Here is a 24,478-nt window from a genome sequence, read left to right on the forward strand (position 1 = left end):
ATGCAAGTGCAAGAGCTCCTAAAAACGAATATGTAAAGGACAGGCCATAATTAGCAATAACTGATAACCAGACAGGGCATTGCAATGATACCACACTGCAGAAGAGAAGAGTCAGAGAAACCTGAACGGTGCTCCACTGTGTGAGTCATCAGGGACTTACATGGAAAGACCACAGGAGGGACATGTCCCTCCCTGCAGGTGCCAGCAGTGGACATCACAGTGTAGGTGAGAGCAAGGAGCGGCAGCAGCTCCCTGCACAACTGTGAGGAAAGACTGCATCACCTGGGAAGGCTGGGGTGCGTGTGCATTGCAACACCCCTGCACCTCTCCCAGAGGTATGTGTGCACAGCGAAGTCTTTTCCAGCATCCCCACGTGGAACAGTGGTAGAGCCTATAGTGAACTTTGGGTACTTGTGCAGCCAGCACAGAGCCTGGAGGAGTTTCCGTGGCCCTGCACCCTCATCCAGGCCTGCTCTCCCAGTGCTGCGACCCTAATGGATATGGTGTGTTTGATGCTATGTGTCCCTCCCTGTCCCCAGAGCCCTCGGTCATGTTTGCCAAGGAGCAGCCAGCACTCAGTGAGGTGCAGGCCAAGGCGGGGGCCAGTGCCACACTGAGCTGCGAGGTGGCCCAGGCCCAGACGGAGGTGACGTGGTACAAGGACGGGAAGAAGCTGAGTGCCAGCTCCAGAATGCGTGTGGAGGCCAAGGGCTGCAGCAGGAAGCTGGTGATGCAGCAGGCAGGGAAGGTGGACGCCGGGGAGTACAGCTGTGAGGCCGGGGGAGAGAAGGTGTCCTTCCACCTGGACGTCACAGGTCAGTTCTGGGGCTAATACTTTATCCTTGATTGCCAGCGATGATGGCACTAGTGCGCAGCCCAGACAGACCCTGATGCTCCTCCCAGATCCCAGCCTTCTGCCTCCCATTTCACTCTGGTGGCTGAACCCACGGATGTGGGAAGGGAAGAGTGTCCAGACAAGAGAGAGCTCCTCTTGGGTACCCCATGGTGTGTCCACATGGCCATGCTCAGCCACTGTCCCCAGCACCCCTTCAGAACATACTGTGGCTCCTTTGGCGTCCAGGATTCAGGCTCTATGTGCTGCACTGGGCTGAGATTGACCAGACGTCCTCACCTGCAGATGCTCTAGTGGCTTCCATAGCCTCATTTAAAGGTTCTCACTATCAAGAGATGTTTGGGTTTCAGTAAGCCAGGATAAGAGGACGCTTCAGCCTCCTGATCATAGCTGGAATCATCTCGAGGTTGAACTTGCATTATTGAGGTTGTAGGTATTCTGGGCCATGCTCACGGGTGTGGAAGCTCCCTGAGTGCAAAACACAGATAGATGTTTATTGTAGCATCTCGGCAAAATAAATAACAAGCAGCGAAGTGGTAGTAGCTGAACACCTGTGATGAGCACGTGTGTGGTTTGGAGCTGTTTTCAAAGCAAATCTTGTTTATTTTTGTCTTCAGTTAGGATATCCTGTGTCAGAATTCCCCCTGGATGAGGTAAAGGTTGAGGGAGGGAGAGGAGTAAGTGGCTTGTGGGACATGAGCACACTCAGTGGTAGCAGCCCCTGACTGATAAGGCAGTATCCATCCCACTGTGTTTCCAGGTGGTGCTCAGGGACACTGATGCCTCCTGACTGGTTCCAGACAAGTCTGTGACCTATCTTTATTTTCCTTCTTGTGGGCAAATTGAACTTCAGAGCAGCCCCGCCTGACTCCTGGGGGCCCCCATAGCAGTTTGCAGTTGTATCAGTACATCATGGTTTGTGGGTGTGTATGGACACCACAAAACCTGTTGTGTGTCTTTCTGACAAGTCACTTGAGAGAATCTGGCACTCTTTAATGCCAGAACATCAGAACAGTGGTGATGTATGGTCCTAGTGGTTGTAGAAAAGCAAATCTCAACGGACGTAAGAAGTGGACAATGCCCACAGCGTCATTGGAACAACAGAAGCAGGAACCAAAGTGTCTTCATGGAACAGAATGGAAACCTGGTGACTTGCCTGGTAAATCTTTCCAGGCATTCTGGAAATTATATCCTGTTCACAGACATTCTTGTAGAGAAAAGGAGATACACTCTTATCCCATCTTACATGGTAGCGTAGCTTCTGTAGTACAACACGATGGGACAGGAGAAAGAGCGCAGGCCAGTGTGTCATGGCTTTCCAGGCCTATATTTAGACAGAATATCAGTGAACTGAAATCAGCAGTGTATCAACAGAATCATGCACTGATAGGAGGTACAGTTCCACTCTCCCTGCATTGCCAGTAGATGCTGACACGGAGTAGGTTGCAGCAGGGAGCTGTGGGGACTCTGTGCCCACATGGGAAAGACCCTGCAAGCCATGCACGTGCAGAGCCTGGAGACTATTCCAGCCATCCCGTTTACCTCTTCTTTCCCAGTGCTGCCTTCCTAACTTAGATGGTGTGTTTGTTCCTGTGTGTCCCTCTCTGTCCCCAGAGCCCTTGGCCATGTTTGCCAAGGAGCAGCTGGCATACAGTGAGGTGCAGGCTGAGGCGGGGGCCAGCGTCACGCTGAGCTGCGAGGTGGCTCAGGACAAGACAGAGGTGACGTGGTACAAGGATGGGAAGAAGCTGAATGCAAGCTCCAAAGTGTGCATGGAGGCCACAGGCTGCAGCAGGAGGCTGGTGGTGCAGCAGGCGGGGAAGGCGGACACTGGGGAGTACAGCTGTGAGGCTGGGGGAGAGAAGGTGTCCTTCCGCCTAAACATTACAGGTGGGGGCCAGCATTGGGAAGAGGGTATAAACTCCTGACAAATCAGGAAATGAGCCCTTCTCAGACAGGGCTGTGTGTTGTCCTGTGTTGGGGTCTCTGCTGACGGGCCTGGCCCAGGGCTCTGTCCACTGCCCAGGTCCTTGGATTGGAGACACTCCCTGTAGCCCCTGTTCTGGGACATTCCCGACATTTGCGTCCCCCAGTTTCTGCCCCTCTCTGCCACATCCCCACCTTACCCCCACACAACCTGACCACCAAGGCCTGTGGTCTGTGGCCGTAGCCATTCTGTCTAGGGTTGGTAAGCAGACACGTTTCCCATTGCAAACGCACCATGCACAGTTTTGGAGCTCAGCCCTGTTCTGGGAGACTTACTTGAGGGGTTTGCCCTCAGCAGGGTTGGCTCCCTGTCTCTTGCCTTGGGATCCCGAGTGTCCAGCTGATGTTCAGTCAGCCCTGCGGGCTTGCCCTGCTCTGATGCCCATCTTGGTCTGGGCCAAGCTGTCTTCTGCTGCCTCCTCTCCTGGCCCTGCTCCAATGTCTTTCAGTAATGTGGGCCCAGGCCCCAGGCTGTGGTCTCTCTGACCTGCCTGCTGCCCACGGTCTACAGTGTCTGCTCATGAGGCCCCCCTCTTCCCTGCTGGGCAGGGATGCTGGGCTCTCAGCTCTTGGCTCCCGGGCCCGTGACCCCAGGTGTCTCTCCCTGGCCACCCTGTCGCACCCCTGGGAGCCTGGATAGTGACCGTTAGGTGGCATGGAGCCTTGCTGGATTAACTGTCAGACTTGTTCAGCAGAGTCTCAGCAGAGGACTGGACGGGCCAGGCAGCGGCACAGCAGTGGAAGTTTGGGTGGGGTGTGTGTGTCCCATTTCAGATCTCGTCCCCAGGTTCAGCCCCTAGGTGGGATGGGCGAGGCCAGGAATGAAAGGGCCCTGTTCTCATGCTCGTTGATCTCCCCACAGAGCTGGAGCCTGCGACCCCCACGGTGGAGAGACCTGGCCGCAGAGAGCCTCTGGTGGTCAGGGAGCACGAGGACATTGTCCTGACCGCCATGCTGGCTACGCCCTCCGTGGCCGCAGTGACGTGGCTCAAGGACGGCGTGGAGATCCGCCGCAGCAAGCGGCACGAAACGGCCAGCCTGGGGGACACCCACACCCTGACGATCCGCGGCGCGCAAACCCTGGACACTGCAGTGTACAGCTGCCGCGTGGGCGCAGATGGGCAGGACTTCCCAGTGCAGGTGGAAGGTCAGAGGGGCTGGGGTGTCCTCTGGGAGCCCCGTGTGCACTGGGGCGCCCGTGGGGCTGGAGGGTCTCCCATGAGGTTGCGTAGGCAGCATCCCGGCGTGGAGCCGGAGTGGCACTCTGGGCGCATGACTGGTTGGCACAGAGTTTGTCCCCTGGCCCAAGCCCCGTGGCTGACACCCCCCCTTCCATCCCGCAGAGGTGGCCGCTAAGTTCTGCCGGCCCCTGGAGCCTGTGAGCGGGGAGCTAGGTGGCACGGTGACGCTGGCCTGCGAGCTGAGCCCGCCGCAGGCCGAGGTGGTGTGGCGCTGCGGGAGCACGCAGCTCCGGGCTGGCAAGCGCTTCCAGATGGAAGCCACAGGTCCCTGGCGCTCGCTCACCGTGTCTGGCCTGCGGCTGGAGGATGCAGGGCAGTATGCATGTGAGACCCGGGATGACTGCACCAGCGCGCAGCTCTCCGTCAGCGGTAGGCAGGGGCAAGACGCATCTGGGGGCCTTCCTGGAGGAGGTGTGTGCTCTCTGCGTCTGCATGGGGCGGGGGGTCTCTGCCTCTCCTACTCACCTCTCAAGCAAAACCTCTGTCTGCAGCCCCCCGCATGGTCAAGTTCATGTCTGGGTTAAGCGCCGTGGTGGCAGAAGAGGGCCAGGAGGCCACCTTCCAGTGCGTGGTGTCCCCCAGCGATGCAGCAGTCAGGTGGTTCCGGGACGGCGCGTTGCTGCAGCCCAGTGAGAAGTTCCTCATCTCACAGAGTGGCGCGAGCCACAGCCTGACCATCTTGGGCCTGACCCTGGACGACCCAGGCCAGATCACCGCAGAGGCCGAGGGGGTCTCCTCCGCTGCTGCCCTCCGGGTGCGAGGTACGTGGGAGGGCCTCCCAGGGAGACTGGTTTGAAGGCCGCTTTCTGATGCCAACCTGTGTCCAGCTGGTTCGGGTGACCTCGAGGGACACTGGGCTTTGTTGGCTAAGGAAAGGAGACTCAGGTGGGACCCAGGGGCCAGATACCTACTCTGAAGGGGACAAAGTAAACCCCTGTAAGGTGCATCTGGTTGTGGGTGGGCAGAGGTTTAGGCCGTCAAGGGAGACTGCCTGGAGGAGGCATCCCAAACTGAGCCCCATGGTCGGCAAGGTGGGAGGGAGTGGAGTTAGCCAGTGCAAGCAGGGTTGGGGGTGGGGGGGTTGCTGGGACCTCACCTGGGGACCTGCTGCTGGTTCTGAGTGAGTTAGTAACATGGACACCTGGAAAGGTCATCCAGAGCCTGGGACTGGGAGGTGCACCTGACTGGCTCCTTTTACTCCTTCACGTAGAGTGTCCAGGGTCTCCTTGGGGCAGACTGGCTGGGGGCTCAGCGTCTGTGTTACCTGCCCCCCCCAACCATGCCCCATTGCTGCTGGTCGTGGTGGGCTTGTCGTGAGTAGGAGGGTGGGAGGTGAGAGACAGGCTGAGGAAGAAGCAGCTCCCGGGGCCTCTGTTCCCTTCTCTACAGTTGTATCTGTACAGGTGTGCAGCTGGGCCTAGTGTGGAGTGAGAACATGAGGTCACGGTGGGGGCAGCTGTGCTGACTGTGGAGGTCAGGCCCCTCTGTGCCCTGGCATTCCTGGGAGTGGCAGTGGCTGCGGTGACCTCCCTTTCTCATGACCCCAGAGGCTCCAGTGCTGTTCAGAAAGAAGCTGGAGCCACAGACGGTGGAGGAGCAGAGCTCAGTGGCCATGGAGGTAGAGCTGACACGGCCATGGCCCGAGGTCAAGTGGACACGGAACGCAGTGGCCCTGGTGCCAGGCAAGAACGTGGAGATTCACGCCGAGAGCACCAGGCACCGCTTGGTTCTTCACTGCGTGGGTTTTGCCGACCGCGGCTTTTATGGCTGTGAGACTCCAGACGACAAGACGCAGGCCAAGCTCACCGTGGAAAGTGAGTGGCAGCAGCAGGCTGGGCGTGGGGGTCGGGCGTCAAGGAAGGAGGACGGAAGGGGGTGTCCCCCTGGAGGGACAGGCCCTGGGGGGTGGTGGGAGGCAGGGAGGATGGGATAGAAGGAAGGGAAGGGCTGGGCCTTTCCCTCCAGGATGCCTGGCTGGCTCTGAGGCTCCTGGGGAGGTGAGTGGGGGCTGGCTGAAGGGCCTGGGTCTCACGGCAGTGCCTCATGCACCCCCGTGTTTGTCCCTCAGTGCGCCAGGTCCGGCTTGTGCGGGGCCTGCAGGCGGTGGAGGTGTGGGAGCAGGGCACAGCCACCATGGATGTGGAGCTGTCACACGACAACGTGGAGGGCAGCTGGACGCGAGACAGTGTGCGGCTGCAGCCAGGGTCCACGTGCCAGCTGGCCGTGCAAGGCCCCATCCACACCCTCATCCTGTCGGGGCTGCGGCCGCAGGATAGTGGCCTCATCGCCTTCAAAGCCGAGGGGGTGCACACGTCTGCACGGCTTACGGTCACTGGTGCGTGGGCACAGGGGGGGCCCACTCCTGAGTGCACCTGCCTCTGTCCCCAGTGAGGTCCGGGGAGCCAGGCAAGGGCAGGGTGGGGAGTGTCATTCCCAGAACTGGCTGTGTGAGACCACACATCTCAGGCGTCGCTTCTCACCTCCCCCTTCCTGCCAACCCAGAGCTGCCTGTGAGGTTCAGCCGCCCTCTGCAGGATGTGGTGGCCACAGAGAAAGACAGGGTGACCTTGGAGTGTGAGCTGTCTCGCCCCAACGTGGACGTGCGCTGGCTGAAGGTGGCTTGGGCTGCTCCCGCCTGTCACTGTGGGCTGGCAGGGGTGGGACTGCTCTGTTGGCCACCTCCAGTGCCTGACCCGACCTCGTTCCTCCTCAGGACGGCGTGGAGCTTAGGGTGGGCAAGACAGTGGGCATGGTGGCCCAGGGCGCCTGTCGGAGTCTCATCATTTTCCGCTGTGAGCTTGGTGACCAGGGCGTGTACGTGTGCGATGCTCGTGATGCTCAGAGCTCAGCCTCCCTGAAGGTGCAAGGTAGGCAGATTAAAGGTCAGGGTCTGCTGGGCAAGAGCCTCCTGGCCACCCTGCATCCCCCCAGCAAAGTGCTTAGCCCTCTGGCTCTGCCCCTGCCCTGCACCCCTCAGCAATCTGGGTGGGAGGGGTAAGGGGGAGCTCTGGGCATCCACAAGTGGCACGGCCTTCTTGCCGCCCCAGGTCGTAACATCCAGATCGTAAGGCCCCTGGAGGATGTGGAGGTGATGGAAAAGGAGGGCGCCACCTTCTCTTGCAAGATCTCTCACGATGAGGTGCCAGCCCAGTGGTTCTGGGAGGGCAGTAAGCTTCGGCCCAGTGACAATGTGCGCATCCGCCAGGAAGGTGAGCTGTTGGGCAGGTGTCAGGAGGGCTCGTCCTCCATCCTGCCCCCAGGGCCTATTCCCAGTACTGAGTGGCCTGTGTTTCCAGGGAGGACATACACCCTCATCTACCGGAGGGTCCTGGCAGAAGATGCAGGAGAGATCAGATTTGTAGCCGAAAATGCAGAATCTCGAGCTGAGCTCCGAGTCAAAGGTGAGGGAGCCCAGGGGAGGGTTTTTGCTGGACAGTGTTTGTGAATGCACAGTTTTGCAGCCTTACAGGGACTGACAGGGCAGCAGTCCCAGGACACCAATGACCCAGAAGGAGGAAAAGGAGGTATTGCCTCCTCACCAGGAAGACAGGGGTCTTGGAGAGGCAGCTCAGGAGGTCACAGTAAATCCTTCCTCCTGGGACTTAGCAATGGAGAGAAAGCGCTGTGGGGTCCCGGCATGTGGTGAGCATGAGGCCTTAACAGGTGGCCCTAGCCACAGTCAGGGCATAGAGGAGGGAGGGTCTGCCACAAGTTGGGGGGAAGGTATATGAGATTTGGAATTGCTTGATGCAGGATTGTGCAGGGTGAGGGGTGTGGATGTGAAGAGGCAGGGCAGGGGTGAGGCCAAGGTGCTCTGGATGAGCTTGTCAAGGGCGCACGGTGCAGTGGTGTGTGTGTGGGGGGGGAGTGGTGCGCCCACCCTTCCCCTGGTCAGCTCTATGCAGTGGGTCCCAGAGAAGCCGAGGGTGACACCTGGCCTCGCCACCTGCTGGCCCTGGCAGAGGGGCTCCAGCCCTCTGGAGGCTGGATGGGTGGGGGTTCAGGTGGGGTTTTTGGGGCACTGAGCATCCCTTATCCTGTCCCCTCACCCCCGGTCACACCTCAGAGCTGCCGGTGACCATCCTGCGCCCACTTCGGGACAAGATAGCCATGGAGAGGCACCGCGGTGTGCTGGAGTGCCAGATGTCCAGGGCCAGCGCCCAGGTGCAGTGGTTCAAGGGCAGCGTGGAGCTGCAGTCAGGACCCAAGTACGAGATGGTCAGCGACGGCCTCTACCGCAAGCTGATCATCAACGACGTGCAGCCGGAGGATGAGGACACCTACACGTGCGACGCTGGCAACGTGAAGACCAGTGCCCAGTTCTTTGTGGAAGGTGCGGGCGGGGCCGCCCTGGCACCTCCCCACTGTGCCTGTGGCTGCTGGCGGTCCTCCCAGTGGGACCGCCCCAGTGACCAGCCCCTCACCCACAGAGCAATCCATCACCATCGTTCGAGGCCTGCAAGACGTGACTGTGATGGAGCCCGCACCTGCCTGGTTCGAATGCGAGACCTCCATCCCCTCGGTGCGGCCGCCCAAGTGGTTCCTGGGAAAGACAGTGCTCCAGGCCGGGCCCACCGTAGGCATGGAGCAGGAGGGAACGGTGCACCGGCTGACGCTGCGACGAACCTGCTCCACCATGACTGGGCCGGTGCACTTCACCATCGGCAAGTCGCGCTCCACCGCACGCCTGGTGGTCTCTGGTGAGCGCGCCGCTGGGGCGAAGGGGCACAGACCTGGCAGGTCTGGTGGCAGACCTGGCACAGGGTGGGTTCTGGGACCCCGCAGTCCCTCCGCTGACGCAGCGCTGCCCTCTCCCCTCCCGCGGCAGACATCCCCATGGTGCTCACACGGCCCCTGGAGCCCAAGGCGGGGCGCGAGCTGCAGTCGGTGGTCCTGTCCTGCGACTTCAAGCCGGCCCCCAAGGCCGTGCAGTGGTACAAGGAGGACACGCCCCTGGCGCCCTCCGACAAGTTCAAGATGAGGCTGGAGGGCCACATGGCGGAGCTGCGCGTCCTCCGGCTCACGCCCGCGGACGCCGGCGTCTACCGGTGCCAGGCCGGCAGCGCCCAGAGCAGCGCTGAGGTCACGGTGGAAGGTAGCCAGGGCGCACGGGGTCGCCCCGTGCCAGGGCGAGGGTCTCCGCCTGGGGGATGTGTTCCCGGGGTAGAGGGGGGAGGGGCGGGGAGAGGGTCCCCGGAGGGGAGGGTCTGGGGGGGAGGGTCCCCAAGGAGGAGGGTCAGGGATGTGGGGAGGGTCCTTGCCGTGGGGCGGGGGCTCCGGAGGGGGAGGGTGGGGGGGGAGCATCCTCAGGGGGTAGGGTTTGGGGGGGGGAGGGTCCTCGCCGGGGAAGGGGAGGAGCGTCCCTAGTGGGGAGGGTCTGGGAGAGGAGGCGAGGAACCCCTCTCCCCCGGGGGAAGGGTCTCCTGCGGCGGTGCTGAGTGGCTCTGTGCTCTGGCAGCGCGCGAGGTTACAGTGACGCAGCCGATGCAGGACGCAGAAGCCACGGAGGAGGGCCGCGCCTGCTTCTCGTGTGAGCTGTCCCATGAGGACGAGGAGGTCGAGTGGTCGCTCAACGGCACACCTCTGTACAACGACAGCTTCCACGAGATCTCCCACGAAGGCCGTCGCCACACGCTGGTGCTGAAGCGGGTTCGGCGGGCCGACGCCGGCCTTGTGCGCGCCTGCTCCCCCAAGGTGTCGGTCACTGCCCGCCTGGAGGTCAAAGGTGAGGCGTCGCTGTGGGTCCTTGGGGTCCTCCCAGCGCGGGGCGCCGGGGTCCTTGCAGGCCGAAGGTGGCACTCGCTCACCTGCCCACGACCTCCCCGCAGCAAAGCCGGTGGTGTTCCTGAAAGCGCTGGACGATGTGTCCGCGGAGGAGCGGGGCACGCTGGCCCTGCAGTGCGAGATCTCAGACCCCCAGGCCCGCGTGGTGTGGCGCAAGGACGGGGTGGAGCTGGTCCCTAGTGACAAGTACGACTTCCTGCACACGGCGGGCACGCGCGGGCTCGTGGTGCACGACCTGAGCTGGGAAGACACCGGCCTCTACACTTGCAGTGTGGGCTCCGAGGAGACCAGCTCCAGAGTCAGCGTGCACGGTGCGTGGCTATGCGGGCTGGGTCCAAGGGGAGGGTCCCGGTTCTGGAGGCCGGGGCGGATGCAGGGGCGGGTCCGAGTCCAAGGGGCGGGTCCGGGTCCATGGGGCGGTCCGGGTCCAGGAGGCAGGGCCGGGTCATGGGGCGGGGCGGGTGCAGGGGTGGGGCTGGGTCCAGGGGGCGGGTCCGGGTCCAGGGGGCGGGTCCGGGTCCTTGGTGGGGAGGCGGTCCAAGGGATGGAGGGGGCACCAGGAGGCAGGGCGGGGTCCACGGGGCGGGAGCGGGTTTAGGGGCGGGTCCGGGTCCATGGGGCAGGTCCGGGTCCAAGGGGCGGGTCCGGGTCCAGGAGACCGGTCCGGGCTATGGGGCGGGGGCGGGTGCAGGGGCGGGGCTGGGTCCTTGGGGCGGAGCCAGGTCCAAGGGATGGAGCGGGCTCCAGGAGGCAGGGCCGGTCCATGGGGTGAGGGCGGGTGCAGGGCGAGTCCGGGTCCATGGGGCGGAGGCGGGTCCAAGGGATGGAGTAGGCACCAGGATCAGGGCCGGGTCCATGGGGCGGGGCCGGGTCCAGGGGACAGTCTGGGTTCAAGGAATGGAGCCGGGTCCAGGGACGCGTACGGGTTCATGGGGCGGAGTTGTCGCCAGGGGCGAGGCCGTCTCTAGGGGCGGGTCCGGGTCCAAGGTAGGGCCAGAGTCCATGAGGTGGGGCCGGGTCCAAGGCATGGAGCAGGCTCCAGGAAAGCTGGGTCCATGGGCGAGGCCGTCTCTAGGGGTGGGGCCATCTCAGGGGCAGGCTGGTTGCAGGAACAGGGCCGGGTCCAGGGGCGGAGCCGGGTCCAGGGGCGTGTCTGGGTCCAGGGGGCAGACAGGGCTAGGTCTAGGGGTGTATCTGAGTCCAGGGGCGGAACTGTTTCTAGGGGCGGGTCCGGGTCCAGGAGCGGGTCTGGGTCCAGGGGCAGAGCCCTGTCCACTGGTGGGTCTGGGTCCAGGGGGTAGGCGGGGTCGCGTCCAGGGACGGGGCCGGGCCCAGGGGTGGGTCTGGGTCCAGGAGGCGGGTCCGGGTCCAGGGGGCAGGCGGGGCCTGCCACTGTGGTGCCCACCCGCTCAACCGTGCCAGGAGCTGCTTTCTAGAGCCCAGGAGGTCAGGGGCAGGCTCCTGGAAGACCAGGCTTGATGGTCCCTAAGAGGCCTAGGTTGCAGACAGTGGGGCAGGGACGTTGAGAAGAAGAGCTCTCGGGGACACTGGGCTGGCCATGAGTGATAGAGTCCCAAGATGCCAGGGATTCAGTGCAGGCTAGTGACATTCAATCTGCATCAGGGGATGTGTGTCGGCAGGTGTGGGAACCACAGAGGGAGCACAGTCAAGGTCGCATTTTGGGGGTGGCTAATGGCAGAGGCCCAGATGTCAGGCATAGGATGCTTTGGAAGGACTTCCAGGCCACACGAATAGCCTGGTGAAGGTGGTTGTTGGCAGGCCACGTTTCTGGTTTATCAAGTTGCCTCAGAAAGGTTGAGCTGCACCATGGGTTACACAGCCAGCAGGGCAGCATTGCCCCCCCTTCCCCCTGGCTTGGAACACACAGTCCCTTCAGAAGTCACTGTCAGCCTAGGCCTGGCCTCCTGTGTGCACTGCTGTCCTGGCCCAGCTCCTCTGGTCTGATTCTCTCTCCTGCATGTGCATGGCAGGCTCGCTCCGCAGTCACCCTGGGACGTGTCCCTGGTGGTCTGGCCAGGGTTTGAGGTGAGACAGGGAATGGGGCAGGGAAGCATGGTGAGTTTGTTCTGGAGCTGGATGGCTCCTTCATTCGGGCCTGTCCTTCACCTCCTGGAGCTTTGAGCTGGCCGCCACCATGGACAGTGAATGTTCTCCGCACAGTGAGTGTTCTGTAGCAGATAGGAGGGTGGCCACGCTGGTTTACACTCACAGCTCTCTGTGATCCATACAACAGGGTTCGGCCAGCTGGAGACATTTGCTTAGCGGGGAGTGGGACTGGGGAGGGAGGGAGTGAGGTCTTGCCCCTTGTGGGGTCTGACCTGAGGCAGCAATGGGCTTGACAGTGCCAGTGTTAAGAGGCTGGTGTCCGAGGGCCTGGCCGGCGTGACCACCATCTTCCGTGGCCCACAGACCTGCATGTGGGCATCACCAAGAGGCTGAAGTCGGTGGAGGTGCCGGAGGGCCAGAGCTGCACCTTCGAGTGTGTCCTGTCCCATGAGAACCCCAGCGATGTGGCCATATGGACAGTTGGCGGGAAGACAGTGGGTGGCTCTGGCCGCTTCCGGGCCACACGCCAGGGCCGCAAATACACCCTGGTTGTTCAAGATGTGGTTCCTGGAGACGCTGGGGAGGTGGTGTTCTCCGTGCGGGACCTCACCTCCAAGGCCTCCCTCATCATCAGAGGTGGGCACCGTGTGCAGGGATGGGGGCCTGTCTCCACTGGGGTGAGGGTGGAGTGGGGCTTTGGGCCAGAAATGGTGCTTCTGGGGACAGTCCCCCAATCCCCAGGGAGCTCCCCTTTTGGAGGCCCAGAAGCACCTGCTGGGGTGCAAGGGGTGTCTGGTCATCTCAGAGAGCTCACTCTGTGGGGCGAGAGCCTCCAGTCTGTGGGCAGGAGCAGGGTTGGGGGTCTGACAGCATGGTGGCCCCTAGGGCTCACTGCTCACTGAGCTAGTGAAATCGCCATTGGCATTCCTAAGCTTGTGTACCTGGTATAAATACTGGTGCAGGTGGGTGATATTCAATTCACAGCTGGCAATGGTGGTGGCCACGCTTTGAGTCTTGGGGCTCTGAGTGATACCAAGGTGTGAGGGTCTGTGGTCTCATATCTCCCCTCCCAGGCCCCTGCCTTGTGACTGTGGGGTCTCTTGCACTCCAGACCCTGAGGCCCCAGAAGGTCCTGTGGTCTCCACCTCTGTAGTACTTGCCCTGCCCTCGCCCTAAGCACGGCTGGGGTGTGGCCATGCCTCACGGGGGCTGTTCTGCTCTCTGCTCTCTTCAGAGAGGCCGGCAGGTATCACGAAGCCTCTAGAAGACCAGCAGGCTGCTCCAGGTGAGGATGTGGTGATGAGCTGTGAGCTGTCTCGGGCTGGGACCCCGGTGCGCTGGCTAAAGGACAGGAAGGCCATTCGCAAGAGTCAGAAGTATGACCTGGTCACGGAAGGCACTTGGGCCACTCTGGTGGTCCGTGCGGTGTCGCTCAAGGATTCAGGAGAATACACGTGTGAGACAGAAGCTTCCAAGAGCACAGCAAGTCTCCGTGTGGAAGGTGACCCCACAGGAGACCCTGGGATGGGTCCCCTGGCCTCTGTCCCTCCCTCCCTGCCCATGGTGGGGGCTGTTCCCTGTCCAGAGGGGCTGGCATGGGGTCTGCACAGCCCTCAACCCCCACTTCTTCCCACTGCCTCCCAGAAAAAGCCAACTGGTTCACGGAGGAGCTGACCGACCTGCACGTGGAAGAGAAGGGCACAGCCGTGTTCACGTGCAAGACAGAGCGTCCCGCAGCTGTGGTGATCTGGCGCAAGGGCCTCATGGAGCTGCATGCCTCTGGGAAGCACGCACCCAGCCAGGAGGGCCTGACCCTGAGGCTCACCATCAGCGCCTTGGAGAAGGCGGACAGCGACACCTACACCTGTGACATCAGCCAGGCCTGTTCCCAGGCCCGGCTCCTGGTGCTAGGTGGGGCCCGGTGCCATGCTGGCCGGGGGTGTGGTTGGGAGTAAGCTTTGTTCAAAGTGGGCTTGGAGGCTGTCAGGGACCAGCCTCAGTTTCCACATCCCTGGGAGCTTGGCCCTGGGTGGTATCGTCTCTGAGGTCCTACTAAAGGGACACAGTGTGAATGAGCACGTGTCCTCATGAATTCACGCAGTTGTTTGCTCGGAACCTGTGTGCTGGAATGTGCCTGGCCCCCACACCGGGGCTCTGCAGGGAGTATGGCCTGGGGATGCCTCCAGGTGTGAGGAGTAAAAGTGTGGCAACAGCCACAACTGTTTTCACACTCCTACTTCTTCTTTTCTTAAAAATATTTTTTAATGTTTATTCATTTTTGAGAGAGAGCGAGCGAGCATGAATGGGGTAGGGGCAGAGAGAGAGGGAGACACAGAATCCGAAACAGGCTACAGGCTCTGAGCTGTCAGCACAGACATGGGGTTTGAACCCAGGAGCTGTGAGATCATGTCCTGAGCCAAGGTTGGATGCTTAACTGACTGAGTCACCCAGGGGCCCTCCTATTTCTTCTTTTAATCCATGATTTAATTGCATTCTGTGACCTTGGGGATGGACGTAGGCAGGTGTGGAGAAGAGTTTGGGGAGAGGGGGGCTCACTCTGACCCACCCCATGTGCTCTGAGAAGGACCCCAGAAGTGGGCTTGGGGTTCATCAGTGGAGCCAAAACTCGCACGTGTGAACAGTTGAGCTCTGATACATTTGCTGTGCTCTGGGTTTCATCATTCTGAGCCTTACTCAGTCCAGCTGTGAGCCCACCCCCAGTCTTGGGGAGTGCCCCTTTCCCTTGGCAGCTGGCTGCAAGGGACCGTGACTTGCTGGTCTGTGCCCTGCAGGCCGGAAAGTGCTCATCACGGAGGATCTGGAGGACATGGAGGTGCGTGAGGGCTCCTCGGCCACCTTCTCTTGTCGCATCTCCCCTGCCGACTACGAGCCTGTCCACTGGTTCCTGGACAAGACGCCCCTGCACCCGAATGAGCTTAATGAGATTGAGGTTCAGCCAGGTGGCTACCACGTGCTGACCCTGCGGCAGCTGGCGCTCAAGGACTCAGGCACCATCCACTTTGAGGCAGGGGACCAGCGGACCTCAGCCACCCTTCAGGTCACAGGTGGGCTGTGTGCCCAGTGCCGGCATGGGGCCTGGTCCATAAGGCTGAGGGTGCAGCCTTGTAGAAGGCAGATCTTGGCCGTGTGCAGAGCATGGTCCTGGGGCTCACAGACAAGGTGCCCGGCCCACAGATCCCGGGGAGGTGGGGCTCTTTGAAGGTGATTGCGGCATGTGGTATGCAGAGCTGATCCCTCAGTCTCCAAAGTGTGGGCTGGGCCATGCCAGGCCTGCTCTGTATCCCCGGCAGCCCGTTTGTGACCCCAGCCTCATGGGGCAGGGGCCCACACGTCCTGAGCTTTCCTCTGCACCTCCAGAAAAGCCAAGTGTCTTCTCCCGGGAGCTCACGGATGCCACGGTCACAGAGGGGGAGGATCTGACCTTAGTCTGTGAGACTACCGCCCCGGACAGCCCCGTGTGCTGGACCAAGGATGGAAAGACCCTGCGGCCATCAGCCCGGTGCCAGCTGAGCCAGGAGGGCCACCGGGCCCAGCTGGTCATCAAGGGCACCACTGTGCAGGATGGTGGGCGCTACAAGTGTGAGGCCGGGGGCTCCTGGAGCAGCTCCATTGTCAGGGTCCACGGTGAGTTCCTAGGCTCATGTCCTACTCTCTGTGTGGGGGAGCCTGTGGCCCCCCCGTGCATGTCCAGGTGTCTGCTGCTTTGGTAGAGTTGACCATCTTCCACCTGTGTCTCCTGACCAGCAGTGTCTGACTTGCTTCATTCCTATGTCTTGTTTTCTGACATCTCTGTGTCCCCTCCTCCTGGCTTGGTTCATCTCCAAGTGTCTCAGCATAGGCCACATGACAAATACCATGGATCCACAGACCAGCTAAACCATGGACATTTACTGTGTCCCAGTCCTGGAGGGGAAAGTCTGAGATGCAGGTGTGGGCGGGGCTGTTTCCCCACTGAGGCCTCTCTCCTTGGCTTGCACACACCGCCCCCTGCCTATGTCCTGGCTTTGTTCTCTGTCTGTGTCCTCAGCTCCTATGTGATCGCTCAGATACGTGGGATTCGGCCCATCCCAATGACCTCAGGTTACCGAAATCACCTCTGTAAAGACTCCATCTCCAAACACAGTCACATCCTGAGGTTCTGGGGGTTGGGGCTCCAGCATATGAATCGGGGTGGGGGACACAGTTCTCTTCCCAACCGTTTGCCCCCGCCTCCCCCCTCCCCCCGCCGGAGGACAGAGTTTTGGAGTTCGCTGCCCGTAACCCCCAGTGTAGAAAGGGTGAGGTGGGCCTGCCTGAGCCCTCTGGTTGCTGTGTCCTCAGCTGTCCCCAACCCCAGGGGCCCTCAGCTGGGGTGCAGGATGGAGGGGTCGAGCCAAGCCTGTGCCTGCTTGCAGCACGGCCGGTGCGGTTCCGTGAGGGGCTGAAGGACCTGGACGTGCCGGAGGGTGGAGCTGCCACACTGCGCTGTGTGCTGTCATCCATGGCTGCGCCTGTGGAATGGCGCCGTGGAGATGAGGTTCTGCGGCCCGGAGGCAAGTACAGCCTGCGTCAGGAGGGCGCAGTGCTAGAGCTGGTGGTCCGGGACCTGCGGCCCCAGGACACCGGGCAGTACTCCTGCCACTTCGGGGACCAGATGACCTTGGCCATGCTCACAGTGAAGGGTAAGCATCTGTGCCTGCCTTGCCCACATGCTCCTTTCATCCCTGTGGGAGGTCAAAGGTGACATTCCCTGTTGGGCCCTGTTGTAGCCCTGCCTGCTGAGTTCATAGGGAGACTGAGAAGCAAGGAGGCTTCAGAAGGGGCCACAGCCACGCTGCGCTGTGAGCTGAGCAAGGAGGCTCCCGTGGAGTGGAGGAAGGGGTCTGAGACCCTGAGAGCCGGGGACAGAGTCAGCCTGAGGCAGGACGGGACCATGTGTGAGCTGGAGATCCGTGGCCTGGCCGTGGCAGATGCTGGGGAGTACTCGTGTGTGTGTGGGCAGGAGAGGACTTCAGCCATGATGACTGTCAGGGGTAAAGACCACGTGTGGCCAAGCAGTCGTGATTTGGTGTCCAGTTGACTTTGTGATGTCCATCTGCTCTCATTCCATGTTCATGTTCTTTCTCTCCCACATTCTCTGGTGTCACCCTCCACCCGTTACTCTGTGGAATCTCTCCCCTTCCTGGGCTGTTGTATGAACTGTGAGAAGCCAGTATCCCAGCCACTTACCACTCTTTGCTCACTGCTGGTCCTGTTGTTCTGTAGAAGTCTGTCTTGTCATCTGTCCCGTCATGTACCACCACCCCCCAAAATCTCCAGAGAATCTGATCTTCTATGTCTGACTCTTCCCAGCCCTGCCTGCTGAGTTCATAGGGAGACTGAGAAGCAAGGATGCCACGGAAGGGGCCACAGCCACTCTGCACTGTGAGCTGAGCAAGGAGGCCCCTGTGGAGTGGAGGAAAGGGTCTGAGACCCTTAGAGCTGGGGGCAGAGTCAGCCTGAGACAGGATGGGACCATGTGTGAGCTGGAGATCTGTGACCTGGCTGTGGTGGACGCTGGGGAATACTCATGTGTGTGCGGGCAGGAGAGGACGTCGGCCACACTGACTGTCAGGGGTGAGGACTTTGTGTGGTCATGTGGAGCAGTGTCTCCATGTCTCAAAAAAGCTGTGTCATGTCCTGTTGTTCTGCCCTGGTTGCCATAGGGTCCTTCTGCCTCTCTGCCTCTGTCTCCTGCATCCTGCAGCATGAGTCTCTAGCATCTGCTTGTGTGAGGCTCATCCCAAATAAACTGCAGAGAATAAGGTTCTTTCTGCCCTCAGGGGGTTACATCTCAGGGAGAAATGGGGGGCATCCTACACTACAACTGAGGATTACAGACTTCATGAGCTCTCTGGAGGGAACGTGCCGCGGAGGAGCTAGGAACTAGATCAAAGCTTGGCACTCAACGCAGCGATACTGAGAGGCTGACTGAGGAGGGGAGCCAGGAAACACATGCAGGGACATGGAAGAACTGTGGGGGGGGGTGAAGTGTGGATGTGGAGGGTGGATGGAGGCAAGGTCAAGGTGTGCAGAGTGAGGTGGGGTGAGGTGAGATGAGTTGGGTTTGGAGGTAAGATGTGGTGATGTAGATGTAGACTATGAGGTGAATCATGTGAGGTGGGTGTGGAGGGTGAGTGAGGTGAGTTTATGTAGAAAGTGTGTGAAGTGACGTGAGGCTAGATTGGGTGTGTAGGGTGAGTTGAGGGGAGGTCTGTGTGTGGGGGGGTGAGTTGAGTTGAGGTGACATGAAGTCTGGGTGTAGATGCAGAGATAAAGTGAAGTGAGGTGATAGGTGTGGAAGTGAGATTAGATGGGTGTTGAGGTAAGGTGGATGGATGGGTGTGAAGGTGAAGGGTGTTGAGGTGAGGTGAATGAGAAAAATGAGGTGAGGTGAGGTGATTGTAGAAGTGAGGTGGTGTGGAGGTGAGGTGAGATGGATGAGGTGAGGTGATGTGAGGTAAGGTAGATCAAGAAGGTGAGGTAGGTGTGGACATGAGGTGAGGCAGGTGTGGGGGTGAGGTGGGTGAGGAAGGTGAATTGAGGTGGATGAGGTCAGGTGAGGTGGATATGGAGGTGAGGTGGGTGAGTGTGGAAAGTGAGATGAGGTGGGTGAGGAAGGTGAGGTGGGTGTGGAGAGGTGAAGTGTATGTGGAGGTGAGGTAAGGTGGGTGTGGAGATGAGGCGAGGTGGATGAGGTAAGGTGATGTGAGGTAAGGTGGTCAGGAAGGTGAGGTGGGTGTGGACATGAGGCGAGGCAGGTATGGAGGTGAGGTGAGGTAGGTGTGGAGGTGACAGTGGGTATGGATGGAATGTTGCGGGTGACGGAGGGGAAGGTCATGTGTGCCATGCCCAGGGAGACAGGGGGACATCCATGTGGAGGTGGGGTCCAGGTCTGATGCTGACAGGTGGGTAGGTATGCTCACAGCATTGGCAGGAGGTCTTTTGGGAGTGGGGCATCTCAGACATGGTGGGATTCAGGATGCAGGGCAGGACAGGAGGGCTGGTCCAGGGGTTAGGGATGACAGGCCCTGTGAGGGGCAGGTGGGAGTCCCTATGCAGTGGAGCTGCCTGCCATGGGTCATCCTGCCTGCTGTCCCCGAGGCCCTGCCTCCAAAAAGCAGCTGTGTTGCCAGGTTGATATCTGTGGCCATTTCTCATTTGCTCTCTGTGCGTCTGTCTGCTCCTCTCAGGCCTGACAACCCCTATACCAAGGTCCTGGGGCCTGAGCAGGCTCTGGGAGGAACTTGTGCAGTGGTGCGAGGGGCCTGAGACCCTTGGGAATAGGGGCTCAGTACAGGCCCTGCCATGGTGTGGCTGGTGGCTCCCTGATGGGACCAGGGTCCTCAGGGGCCCTTATGGGGGCCTGGTCACTTCCTGCAGGGAAGCAGATGAGACAAGGTAGGATGAGGCCACTCCCCACATCCCGAGGGTATCCTAGGAGCACCCGGGCCCCTATGGTGCTTGAACTGTGTGGACGAACATAGCATCTTTGCCATAGGAGCACTGGGTGACCTCATGGAGCGTGGGTGCCCTCTAGTCTGGGAGCAGCTGTCAGAGGCTGCGGCCATCATGTGGTCCAAGCAGGGCAGCCTGGGGTATGCGAGGTGGATGAGGGACCTGGGACCTTGAATCTAGCATCAGGTACAGTCTGAGACAGGATTGACCATGGAAGATGCTGGCAGATGTCCCCGTTGGCCACTATGTCTATCTGTTCTGTGGGCACTATGACCATTCCCATGCATGTGTCCATGTCCTGAGGTCCACTGTAGATGCCAGCTCCTCTGTCTCCCTGCTGCCCAGCCCCCACACACTGTGATCCACCCATGTGTCCATGTGTCCATTCTTTGATTTCCTATTTGATCCAGGGTGCATTTCATTGTTGAGTGTCCACATCCTGACTTCTTAAGTTACTTGGTCTGATGCTCTCTGTGTCACCTTGTTCCTCCCCAGCCCTGCCTGCCAAGTTCACAAAGAGCCTGAGGAAGGAAGAGGCCACAGAAGGGGCCACAGCAAAGCTGCGCTGTGAGTTAAGCAGGGTGGCCCCCGTGGAGTGGAAGAAGGGGTCTGAGACCCTCAGAGCTGGGGACAGAGTCAGCCTGAGGCAGGACAAGACCGTGTGTGAGCTGGAGATCCGTGGCCTGACCATGGAGGATGCTGGGGAGTACTCGTGTGTGTGTGGGCAGGAGAGGACATCGGCCACACTGACTGTCAGAGGTAAAGATTGCATGTAGTCATGTGGCCCTGTGGCTTGGTGTCTGCACACTGTGACTATGTCACCATCTTCTCCCTGTCAGACTCCGTGGGCATCTGTGCCTCTCCAGCTGTGTCCTCCTGGGGACTCTAGCCTTCATCTCCCCATCCAGTATTTGTCCTGATGTTTGTGTCTGGGCTTGTGTCTGTCTTTCCTGGGTCATTTGCCTCCTATCCACCCTGTGCTCCGTTCACTCATTCATGCTGTGGTCCTGGGCAGTTTGTGTGGTGCTTGTGGGTGTCTTGTCCTGGACATAGAGTCCCTGAGACAGTCTGGAGTCCTCCTGATCCTTGGCTCTCCCCAGCCCTGCCCGCCAAGTTCACAAAGAGCCTGAGGAAGGAAGAGGCCACAGAAGGGGCCACGGCCACTCTGCACTGTGAGCTGAGCAAGGAGGCCCCTGTGGAGTGGAGGAAGGGGCCCAAGACCCTCAGAGCTGGGGACAGAATCAGCTTGAGGCAGGACGGGACCATGTGTGAGCTGGAGATCCGTGGCCTGACCATGGATGATGCTGGGGAGTACTCATGTGTGTGTGAGCAGGAGAGGACATCAGCCACACTGACCGTCAGAGGTAAAGACTGTGTGTGGCCATCTGAGTGACTTCCCCCTGCCTCTTGGTCTTTGCTCCCCTGTGTCTCTCAATGTTGCTGTCTCTCCAGGACCACACAATAGCCATGTGGAGCATCCCACAGTCTCACACTAAGAACACACTGGTCAGTCCTGTCCAGGCCCCGGGGTGGATGGTACAGGGACCCCCAGGCAAAAATGTACAGATGGGCATCACAGTCCAGCAGAATGGCCCGGGGCTCCTGGCCTGTGATTGGGCTGTGGATGGGCACGCATCCTGGGCCCAGCTGTGGGGCTGGGAGCATGTCACACACATGACGGATGTGTGAAGGAGGACTGAGGGCAGCATTGGGGTGTTCAGGGATAAGGTGGCCAGACAGGCCAGGCCCTCCTTTGTCTGGTGACAGGGTTTGATTGCCCTCTGAAGGGCTCTGTCCCACTTAGCTTGGGCTGCAGGACAAACACTGTCACGGGTCCCACACTCGTAGTGGCTGGAAGTCTGAATCCAGGTGTTGGGACCCAGCAGCATCCGTCCTTAGAGTGTACACATTGTCTCCTCCCATGTCCTCACGTGGCTGTCCCTTTATTTGTGTCCTGATCCCCTCTTGTTAGGATGCCAGCATGATTAGATAATGACCTGCCCAGTGACTTTCTTTACCCTAATTACCCCTCTGAAAGGTAATCATATTTCCATATGTGCTCATATTCTGAGGTCTCAGGGGCACAACTCCAGGATACAATTTGCTGGTGGGACAAGTCTGTGTGTGACACTCTGCCCTCTTACATCCCTGGAAATGCATGTCCTTCCCACGTGCAGCATATGCACACCCCGTCCCCAAGGCTCCAAAGCCTTACCTGAGTCCAGTGTCACCACAGAATCCAGAGTGTGATGGAAGCATGTGCACCAGGTTTGGGTGACACTCAAGGTGGCTTCCTCTCAGCTGTGAACCTGCGAGGTCAGACTGCACACCTCCCAAACGCAGCCGCAGGACATGTACCAGATACGCATTCCTGTTCTGAAGGGGAGAAACGGAAATGAGGGAAGAGGTCCCTGGTCCCTGGAGGCACGACACTGGGCAGGAAAGACTCCTGGATTTTAAGGCTGGACAAGGAGCCTCTGGCTCAATGCTCTGTCCTCTGGGCCCACAAGTGGTGCCGTGGGCCGTGGGTAGATGTGGCCGACCTGGCCTGTGGATTCCCTGCTGTGGCAGCCCTGCAGCCTCTGAATTTCCCTTGCTTTCCTTCTTTGCCCTTCTTGACGAGTGATACGTGTCCACAGCTGGGCAGCTCCATGGGTGCATCCCATAGGACCCCTGGAAGTCTGATGGTTTCCTCCATTTCAGCCTTCACCTCTCTGATTCAGGCGTGGCTGTAGCATTTCTGCATGCTCTCCAAAACTTTGTTGGTCTCCCATGCAGCTCTCAGGAGTGTGGCTCATCAGACCAGCCTTCCGCACACCCTGCCTGGGCAACCCCATCTCTGTTCCCAGCTTCTGCCCTGCTCTTACCTGTGTTTCACCACAAGGAGTGAGAAGAAATCAGGCTGCTCCCTCAACTCTCTTCTTGGAGATCTCTCAGCTAACCAGTGCAAGTTCACTGCTCACAAGGCCCACCTTCCACAGATTCTGGGCAGAATTCATCCACCCACAGACTGGGCAGAATTCATCCAGGTTCCTTGCTACTTCCTACAGATACTACTTTTCCTGCAAGTGTCCAGTCAGCTGTTTCTCATTGCTGATTTGGGCCTCACCAGAAGTGCCGTAATGCCTATACTGACCCCTGCTCCCATGATCTACTCCAGGCAATCTAGATCTATCCGGCTGTCTGTCAAAACCCAGCCTTCACTCAACATCAGTTCCAGAGCTGGTTCTAGAACTTGAGGTCTTTGTTATGGCAGGAACTGCTCCTGCTATCAAAACAGGCATGACTGAGATATAGAGAAGTGGCCTTGACATTGGAAACGTGTAGTCTCCCAGTCCTGGAGGCTGGAGTCTGGGATCCAGTCAGGACAGGGCTGGTTCCTCCAGAGTCCTCTCATTGGCTTGCAGATGACTGCCTTCTCATGTCCTGTGTCTTCACGTAGCTGTCCCTCTGTGTGTGTGTGTGTGTGTGTGTGTGTGTGTGTGTGTGTCCCAATGTCCTCTTCTGATAGGGATCCAGTCATATAAGATCAGGGCCCACCCTAGTGACCCCCTTTTACCTTAACCACCTCTTTAAAGACTCCATCTCCAGCCCTGTTCTGAGGCCCCCTGGGGCCTTGACATGAATTTGGGGTACGGGGGTCACCCCACAACATGGTGTGACTAGGGTGGACACTGGTCACCTGTAACTTTTGGACCTAATTGTGCCTACAGTTGGAATTCAGGTGACAAGGGCCCAGGGGGGTGGTTAAAAGGCCATGGCTGCATCCATCATAGTCTTGGAAATCTGAGCAGGAGAGTGAGTGTCTGGTGGAGTCTGGACAAGAACATGTGAGGTGGAGCAGAGAGGGCCTAGTGTGGGTGGGGATAGTGTGCAATGAACCCAGGTGTGGGCAGCAAGAGATGGATGCCCTGCTTTGGCTGGGAAACATGGGGTGAGAAGCAGCAGTGGAGCAGTGAATGTCATGGCCACGAGGTGCCTCATGGGCATTCTTCCATGAAAGAGCCATAATGTCATGTGTGAGTGGGAGGAGCCTGGCTTCAAGCTCAGTGCAGGTGAGGCCAGAGCTGGGCTAGTACGAAAGGTCAGGGTATGAGGATATTGAGAAGATATGACACCTGGAAAGAGGCAGTCCCTGGGTAAAATGCCCCTCAGGGCAAGATGCCAGAGGCCATTGCAGTCGAACATGAGCTGATCTGCCTGTCCTCCATACTTCTGCTTTGTTGATCCTGAATGTTCACGTCATGCCCCAAATCCTCCAGAGGGATTGATGACTTCTATCCATCTGACCCTCCACAGCACTGCCTGCTCAGTTCATCCAAAATCTGAAGACCCAGGAAGCCATGGAAGGGGACACAGCCACACTGAACTGTGAGCTGAGCAAGGCAGCCCCTGTGCAGTGGAGGAAAGGGTCCAAGACCCTCAGAGCTGGAGACAGAGTGAGCCTGAGGCAGGATGGGACCATGTGTGAGCTGAAGATCTGTGGCCTGGCCGTGGCAGATGCTGGAGAGTACTCATGCATGTGTGGGCAGGAGAGGACGTCGGCCATGCTGACCATCAGGGGTAAAGACCACATGCAGCCAAGCAGAGCTGTGATCTGGTGTCCAGTTGACTTCGTGACATCCATCTGCACTCATTCTGTTTTCACGTTCTTTCTCTCTCACATTCTCTGGTGTCACCTCCCCTGTTACTCCATCGAATCTCTCCCCTTCCTGGGCTTTTGTGTGAACCACCGGAAGACAGCATCCCAGTCACTTACCCACTCCTTGGTCACTGCTGGTCCTGTTGTCCCATGGGACTCTGTCTTGTCCTCTGTGCTATTGTGTCTGGCCCTCACCAATCCTCTGTCCTGTGTCTGACTCTCCAGCTGTGCTAGCCAGAATCATACACATTATGAAGCTTGAGGAGCAACCAAAGAGGCCATGGCCATACTGTGCACAGGACAGCCTGAGGGAAACCACAACCCATAGTGTGTGCTCAACACACTTAGCACATGGCCCGTGTCCATTTCTTTGTCTTTTCTGTGTTGCTTGTGTCCTGTCTCGTCCAT

The 24,478-nt window shown here is 59.5% G+C and overlaps 1 protein-coding gene across 48 annotated transcripts in view; it reads left to right on the forward strand.

Moving 5' to 3' along the window:
- Positions 1–24,478, forward strand: part of OBSCN (obscurin, cytoskeletal calmodulin and titin-interacting RhoGEF) — a 198,606-nt gene that overhangs the window by 103,853 nt on the left and 70,275 nt on the right. For 35 of the 48 annotated variants that reach the window (XR_009264959.1, XM_058740572.1, XM_058740604.1 and 32 more), the window contains 26 exons: positions 540–815; positions 3,702–3,986; positions 4,183–4,449; positions 4,572–4,841; positions 5,628–5,894; positions 6,149–6,415; positions 6,583–6,695; positions 6,794–6,947; positions 7,128–7,289; positions 7,377–7,481; positions 8,147–8,413; positions 8,511–8,780; positions 8,909–9,175; positions 9,539–9,805; positions 9,909–10,175; positions 12,295–12,567; positions 13,166–13,432; positions 13,576–13,842; positions 14,724–14,996; positions 15,310–15,576; positions 16,347–16,613; positions 16,701–16,964; positions 17,284–17,547; positions 19,924–20,187; positions 20,529–20,792; positions 23,728–23,991. Coding sequence is in view for 47 of the 48 variants with exons in the window: in XM_058740572.1 (XP_058596555.1) it covers positions 540–815; positions 3,702–3,986; positions 4,183–4,449; positions 4,572–4,841; positions 5,628–5,894; positions 6,149–6,415; positions 6,583–6,695; positions 6,794–6,947; positions 7,128–7,289; positions 7,377–7,481; positions 8,147–8,413; positions 8,511–8,780; positions 8,909–9,175; positions 9,539–9,805; positions 9,909–10,175; positions 12,295–12,567; positions 13,166–13,432; positions 13,576–13,842; positions 14,724–14,996; positions 15,310–15,576; positions 16,347–16,613; positions 16,701–16,964; positions 17,284–17,547; positions 19,924–20,187; positions 20,529–20,792; positions 23,728–23,991 (6,438 nt within the window). In the remaining variant the exon portion in view is untranslated. The remainder of the gene's footprint in view (positions 1–539; positions 816–3,701; positions 3,987–4,182; positions 4,450–4,571; positions 4,842–5,627; positions 5,895–6,148; positions 6,416–6,582; positions 6,696–6,793; positions 6,948–7,127; positions 7,290–7,376; positions 7,482–8,146; positions 8,414–8,510; positions 8,781–8,908; positions 9,176–9,538; positions 9,806–9,908; positions 10,176–12,294; positions 12,568–13,165; positions 13,433–13,575; positions 13,843–14,723; positions 14,997–15,309; positions 15,577–16,346; positions 16,614–16,700; positions 16,965–17,283; positions 17,548–19,923; positions 20,188–20,528; positions 20,793–23,727; positions 23,992–24,478) is intronic. The other 13 variants (XM_058740575.1, XM_058740631.1, XM_058740713.1 and 10 more) reach the window with 5 other exon arrangements.

The sequence above is a fragment of the Neofelis nebulosa genome, chromosome 1 (assembly GCF_028018385.1).
Source record: "Neofelis nebulosa isolate mNeoNeb1 chromosome 1, mNeoNeb1.pri, whole genome shotgun sequence".
NCBI lineage: Eukaryota > Metazoa > Chordata > Mammalia > Carnivora > Felidae > Neofelis > Neofelis nebulosa.